General features: G+C 30.6%; 1 protein-coding gene across 1 annotated transcript in view; it reads left to right on the forward strand.

The window, feature by feature from the left end:
- Positions 1–553: 553 nt before the first annotated feature.
- LOC108748169 (EH domain-containing protein 3) overlaps positions 554–7,730 on the forward strand; it is a 13,262-nt gene continuing 6,085 nt past the window's right edge. Inside the window, exons 1-6 of the mRNA XM_018486195.1 lie at positions 554–998; positions 1,672–1,767; positions 1,954–2,193; positions 2,876–3,182; positions 3,282–3,496; positions 3,913–4,053. Coding sequence (XP_018341697.1) covers positions 831–998; positions 1,672–1,767; positions 1,954–2,193; positions 2,876–3,182; positions 3,282–3,496; positions 3,913–4,053 — 1,167 coding nt within the window. The 5' untranslated portion in view covers positions 554–830. The remainder of the gene's footprint in view (positions 999–1,671; positions 1,768–1,953; positions 2,194–2,875; positions 3,183–3,281; positions 3,497–3,912; positions 4,054–7,730) is intronic.

Raw genomic sequence — 7,730 nt, forward strand, 5'->3', positions numbered from 1 at the left:
TTGAATTCGATGAATCATTTGTTTACAAAACTGGATAAGCCCGTGATCTTTTACGAAAATAAGTAAAGCTATCTTTGGCTTACTAGCTTCTTTGATTTAAACGTGGGAGTCTCATTTTTTTTTCAATATTTGTCACACAATAAAAAGGGAAAAGAATTTTCTAATTGCATTTTTAAGAAATACATAATTTTATAATTTAGATTCTAGTAATCAGTTTCAAACATGGGTATCGAACTTTAAAAATGTGAAAAGATTATCATATTTTTATTTCTTCCTACACGGAGAAAAATGATTTTGCTATGAACGCAGAAGGATTGCAAAATTTAATTGCCAAATTTGTGTGCTGTTTATAGCAAAGAAATTTGCATTTTGGCAAATATTTTGCATTCGTTGCAAATAATTTTTGTAACGAGTATAAAAAAGAATAAATATTTGTAAGACCTACAAAAATAATTTGCGATCTCTACATTTGCAAATGAAATTATGGCATAGGATTAGCGTTCACAGCAAATTTTTCTCTCCGTGTATCGTTTTTATTTCTTTAATTTATAGTTATTGTTAGATCTGTATAATCTAAATTTCTGTTTTGCTAAAATAATGATTCACTAACTGAAAGGATAATTCCAATGTTGAGATAAACAAAGCAACTGGTTCTCAATCGCGCAAAGTTATATGTGTACTAACTTATTTTACACAAGGAACAGCTGCTAAATGACTGCAGGTTTGTATCGGACTCATTGCGTTAGCCGCTAACGAGCTCTCGTTTATCATCTAGTCTACGATTGGAGAAGTTACTTGAGATTGCTACGGGAAACGTGTAATTGGGCCAAATGGATCGGGCCAGAGGACGAACCTCGATGGGTAATTGTCGTATCCGAAAGCTTGGCGTTTGCGTAAGCGTGGTAATACTCGGGACCTTCATCGCTTGTATGCTATTAGCGTACACGGCGTTTGCATCTCTGGTTACCGAACGTGACACTTTACAGCAGGTGGTTTTTGTGAGTAGCTCATTTGTAACAGTTGGCCCGTCATCCCGCTTCCATTAACGTGTTAATTTAATTTCAATGTTTACGTTTAATGAAATTTGAATCTGGTAACTTCACAATTTTACGAGATATTTAATCACTTTATTTTAACATCATAAATGGTATGCAATAACGAGATAAAATGTGGTATATACTGAAAGAAATCTGGTGATAATAATAATCAAGTCTAAATGATAAATACTAAAGCTTCGATAAAATAATTGTAATCAAATATTTAGTTAATATAATCAAAACTAAACGCTGTTTTTATTTTTCTAAATATTATCTTAATTATTATTTATACCTCTGCAATTAATTATAATTATGTTCGGTAATAATAGTATCAACCAAACTTAATATAATTAAACTTAATAATAATTTAAGTAAATATTCAATCAATATATGTGCTAAACGAGATACGTTCAGTAGTTATTACTAGATTTCTTTTTTAGTGTATTAAAAGTATCTGTAATGTTTACTTTAATTTTTGTAATGTAACTTTAATTTTTTTAAATAGCATTTAAACGAATCCTGCTTCAGGAATTTTAAATAAGGACTTTATTAAATGAGGAAAAGCGCGACGAACTTGTGTGTTAAATGAACAGTATTTTTCTCTCATACAGAAATCATCATTATTTGTTGACAGCTATTTCGTCATGGCGACCGAACTCCTACAGAGACCTATCCTAAGGATCCTCATATAAATTACGATTGGCCCAATGGCTGGGGCTCTTTGACCAAGGTTCGAACAAAATACGCACAGATACTGATGAATCGATATTACCGTATATAATACGATAATATATGTCCAGGCTTGCTATAAATAAAATCATATCCTTGCACAACATGCATCACGATTGTAAAACGCGTGATCGAGCATGAATAATGATGCACAACGTGCGTTATCAATCTCGAAATCCACTTTCAGAAAGGAATGCGTCAACTGTATAACATGGGTCAATGGATACGCTTAAAATACGGCCCTATAATCGGTCGTAAATTCGAGAGCACAGCCACGCTGATACGTAGCAGCTACGCGGATCGGTGCGTCATGTCGGCACTGGCATTACTCGCTGGATTGTTCACACCAAGTCCCGAGGACATGTTCGTGCCCGGTTTGACATGGACTCCCGTTCCTGTACACTCGACACCACGGGAATTAGACAAAGTATAATACAAAATCAAATTTATAATGTTAAATCAAAAGAGTTTTGTTTTACAGTTTAATTTACAGTATAATTTTATATGAAATCCTATTCACTATCTCTTTGTTTTAAAAGGTCTCTTTTTTTTTAATATTTATTATTGTTCAAGCAAAAACACGTAATTTGTAATCTTAAGATTGCAACAAGTCAATTAATTGTTATAATCTGCGTATAAACATCAAATTTTATGCATCAAATTTCATTTTATGTTGCAAAAACATTCGAATTAAAATAGTACAATACATATAATAAGAAGATATATTTGTAATTTTAACCTATTGGCTATGTCAAATTTTGTATCTCCCGTTAGCAAGAGTTTAGTTAGTTGAGTTTTTGAGCATCAGGACAAATTATTCCAGACTATAAAAATCTGAAAAAATTCTTGTCTACTCATGAAAACTTTAACAACGAGTTTTTATCATAGAAGTTGAATTGTTTTACTTATAATATTTTTTACAGATTTATAAATTTATAACCAAAATTCATAGTCAATATATCGATTATGATTTCAAAGTCCAATTTGGCCGGCAGAAAATTAAACAAATGATAAATTACTTGTTAAAAATATGAAAGTCTATAAAGAAGCTTATTTTTCAATACAGTCTATAAAGAAGCTTATTTTTCAATACAGTGATATTATTGTAGCTGATTGTGATGAAGGCACCATGTCCAAAGTTAGAGGCGGCTCTAAAACAGGCGTATATAGAGGAAGAAAAAAAATCGGGTGAGAAAATGGCCGAGTATTATAAGAAACTAACGCAGCACACTGGACAGAATATGAGCACGATCACCGACGTCGAGTTTCTTTACAACACCCTCGAGATCGAAGAGCAACACGATCTACAGCTTCCAGCATGGACGCAGAATTTTTACAACGACGAGATGCGCGAAATAGCCGCTCGTAGCCTCGCAATCTTCACCGAGGGCACTATCCAAAAACGTCTTCGTGGAGGTATGACGATATCTCGACAGCGATATAAATATCGCTAAAAATGCACTTTTTAAATTATATTACAAAATTTTGTTTTGGAAATTATATTATCATTTGTAGGCCCGCTACTAAAAGAGATTTTACATCACATGGAAGAGAGTAAAGACAATCTCAAATCGAAACGACGATCTTATTTTTATTCCGCTCACGACATAACTATCGTTAACGTGATGAGGTCAATGGGATTCACGAATGAGCTTCTTAAACCAGATTACGGAGCGATGATCATATTGGAGCTACACTTCGTCAATAATGGAGCCGATCAAGAAGTAAAGGTATGGATATATATAGTTATCGTAGTATCATTATCGTAAAGTTTTATGATACAGCTATGAGTATTTTTATAATCAGAAATTGTTTCACATATCGTGAAAACTTTAACACACTGCAAATTCTGTCTAAGTATTTTGTTACGTCATTATTGAAAATTATAATAGATATTACATTATGTAATTACCGGAAATAACGCATAATCAATTTAATTAATTAATGATAACAATTAGCGGTTCTGCATAATTGCTGAGATTCATCCAGAATTCCTGAAATAGTTCCTATTTGCATACTAATATATTACATGCATATTATCTAATAAATATTTTTACCTCCCACGATTGCTATTCTATTGATTTTATAAATTATAAAATAATTATATAATAAACTAATTTATTCTATTCTCTGTTTGTTATCAAAGGCACTATATTTGAATAATACGGAAATGGACAATGCGCATCGTTTGGAAATTCCTAACTGCACGAGTCCTTGCCTATTGCAAAACCTGAAGCAAGTATGGCACGAAGTGATTCCGGATGATTGGGACGCAGAATGTAAAATGTAAAACTATTGGTGAGAGTACGACGCAAAACTTCATACATATTTCATACTTACATTAAACGGTACAAACGTTTCTATTACATTTCGCTGAGTTGTCCTCAGCGAAAATTCTTTACATCTTACGCTTTTGGATAGAGATACAGTCATTACTCAGATGCCATTTAAATCGAAAGAGTAAATATATAGCTTAAAGAAATTAAAAATATAAATTCTTTCAGAAATAAAAATTTGCAGTTATATAGGGAAAAGTAAACAGATAAAATATAATAAAACACGGACGAGCTAGTTTACAATTATATTTCTTAACCTGTTCAACATGACTGCACATTTTAAGTATGAAATATATGAACTTTTGCGCACAAAGTACCACGCTGTACTCTCATTGCTGATCTCATTGTAAATTATTTATTTTTCAAATAATTATTTTATTTTTCAAATAAAAGGATCTTGCTAAGTTTTCTTTTTATTTTAAAGAAATTATTAAACAATTACTGAGTTTTAGATAATAATTTATAATATGTTTACAATTGTACTTCATTATATGAATTTTACTTTCACGTAAAACTGCATATACAAAGCGAAACAAGAGACATGGTGCGTTCGGGAGAGAAGCTATTAGCATTATTTATGTCATTCTATCCTTACGAATGAATGATAAACATAGAATGATACAAACAGCGCTAATAGCACTTCTCCTGATACACTCATTAGTGCTAATCATTTAGTATGTGTTAGATGAAATATATGTAATTCCGAGATCAATACTTATTAGTATAAGTATAGGACCAGTTACATTAATATTTGTAATTATTAATCTCGTAATTGTAAATATTAGCAATTAAGGAATCTCAGATTTATACACTTCTAATATTACCACAAAGTGATATCGATATATAATAAGTATTAAAATAATATATGTATAACTAATTGTAAGATAGAAAGAAAACTAGAGCGTTTTCGCAATAATGTGAAAATTTTATTGTACTTACTAACGTTGATCGACTAATAAAACAACGTCATTGTTCGAATACATACTTCGTTTTTCACCTGCGTATATATGAAGAATCCATCGATGGATGAATCCATCTGCTATGCGAATTCTGTAAAAATAAAATTCATACAAGCAAGTGTAATTAAAAATTGCTCGTATTACTTTAATAAATTCTTATTTGTCGGTATGAATGTACAGTACGAAAAATTTAGCACAGAAGGCGCCTCTGACATCTTATTGCATGTAATCGTCAAAACTGTTATCAGTAACAGACATAGGATCGTTAGTATCTTATGCAATTCTGATAAATGATAAATGATATCATTTCAGCAATATCTATATTGACGCTAAGTATAAGATAAAAATTTTTAATGCTCAATCATTCTTTAAGAAAATATTTCCTCAAGAAAGTTAATTTCCATTATTATGTCGTCTGTACCATTCAATTACATTTTCAATCTTATCAAAAAAATTGTCAGTTACTTTTTTATTAAATTATGATTTAATAAATTATAATTTGATTATATTATTTATCAAAATCTCTTTGTTTATTCTTTACTCGCAGTTGCTGTTTCCAGATATCAAAAAAAAATTGAATTAACTCTTAGATTTAAAGAGATTATACAGAGATCATATACATATTATATATTATAGAAGAATAAAAGAAATAAGAATATAACGTTTAAAAGAAATAAGAATATAACTTTTTAAGATCTAAAATAAATACAGATTTATACGGCAAAAATATGAAAGTATGATGAACAAATTATTAAAAATAAAAATTGATAAATTCGCTGAATAAACTTGTTGAATTTTTCAAAACTCAACGTTGCATTGCTAAGGACATCCGCATTCTGCTCCTTAGGGAGACTACGAATGTCTGCGGTCGAATGCTCAATGTGCATGTAACAACTCATTCTCAGTATCCCTGCAAACCAGTTGTAATTCAAGCGAAGCTTGTTAAGACGAATAAATGGACACGAAATCATTTAACCGGGATGTGCCCATTTTGCTTATGCAACGGCTGACACTGGACCCGTTTTGCATATCATTGCGTAATATCATGTACGATTATTGGCGTGAACTATTGTCTGTTGTACCGAATAGTGCGTGAGCAATTAGCAATTAAACAGTTGCGCTCGATGCAATAGAGAGATACACCTCTGATCCCAATGCGTGTTCTACTTACGGATAAATTGAATGAAACGCTCTCTCTTTGTCATGATATGATTTTAATTAACTTCTTCTGTCCGTTATTGCAAAAAAAAAATAAAAATGATTTTTTCCAATAAGCAAAAAAAAATAATTTAAGTGACAACGAAATAATTAAATATTTGTCAAGGCGGACATTAATTCAATATTTCAGTCCGATACGCGAAATTCTCTTCAGATAAGATCGCTCTCAAGGAATTATAATCTTTTTCTAAGATATTGCCTTGTATAATTTTTTTTCTAAGCTACAGATATCGCGTTGTTAATTTGATTGCTGCGTCCGCAATATTCCATTTTTTACGTCAATCAGAATCAAGGAAATTGCGGCTAACTCAATGCTATGCATTTAATAGAAAAGATAAGAGAGAAGGCTTAGCTCGTACTTATCATTTTTCATGACTCATTTAACGATTTAAGTTTTATTCGCGCGAATCCACTGCATTGCTAGCGATTCAACGTTTCGTGATTCGATCGATTTTGCATGAGACAAGGTCACAGTTATCGATTGTCTCTCTTGACATGGCCACATATTGTTAACATTACGCTTCCGTTATATCACTCATTTGTTACCTTTACAGCATTACATAATTTACTGTTCGTAGGAGGAAATCCTAGTGATCTGGAAGATACCCTATATTTTCTCGATTTCATAAATCTTTTTTCTCATTAGCAAAAGTAAGAAAAATTCCCGCGTAGGTGGCAATAGATATCCGCTAAATGTTTCTTTGTTTTAATGATTTGTTATGCAATCATTTACATTTCAACTTAAAGGAAAAACAGTAATGAGTGAGGATCTTTAAATAAACCGATAAAATAAACGAATAAAGTAATAATAATTATTCATAGAAGGAAATCCTAGTAAAGTGGTATATCCTATATTTTTCCGATTCTGCATTCTCTTTTCTCATTAGTAAATGTAAGCAAAACGATCTCACGTGGGTGGCAATAGACATCTGCTAAACGTTTCTCCATTTTAATGTGCAATTTATCCGTTTTAATTTATTGTGCAATTATTTATATTCAAATTATTTATATTCATTTAATAAAAGAAAACAATAATGAGTCAATCATTAAAGAAATAAATAAATGACTAAAGTAATAATTAAAGTTTTAAAATTAAAAAAAAATTATTCGATACATTTTCGTAAAATTTTCTCGCATATAAAACCGTTAATTCTTGCCATTATCGTTTTCTTAATCTTTAACAATTTCTAGCACAGTAAGATATGCTTTAATGGCTACAATAATAAAGAAAAATATGAGAGCTTCATTTATTAATAGAATAGAGTTTCGTTAATGCAGATGAAAATGAAAATGAAGAGGATATACAGGAAGGAAACATTTATTTTATTAAAAGAGAGGAAAGATTATTTATTTGACGCTTTAAAAGCATCGTTTTTAAACAAAAAACGATCAATATATTGAAAGATTTTATATTTAATATAATATTAATATAAATTATTAATTTTTGTTTA

Source organism: Trachymyrmex septentrionalis, unplaced genomic scaffold, assembly GCF_001594115.1.
Source record: "Trachymyrmex septentrionalis isolate Tsep2-gDNA-1 unplaced genomic scaffold, Tsep1.0 scaffold213, whole genome shotgun sequence".
Taxonomy (NCBI): domain Eukaryota; kingdom Metazoa; phylum Arthropoda; class Insecta; order Hymenoptera; family Formicidae; genus Trachymyrmex; species Trachymyrmex septentrionalis.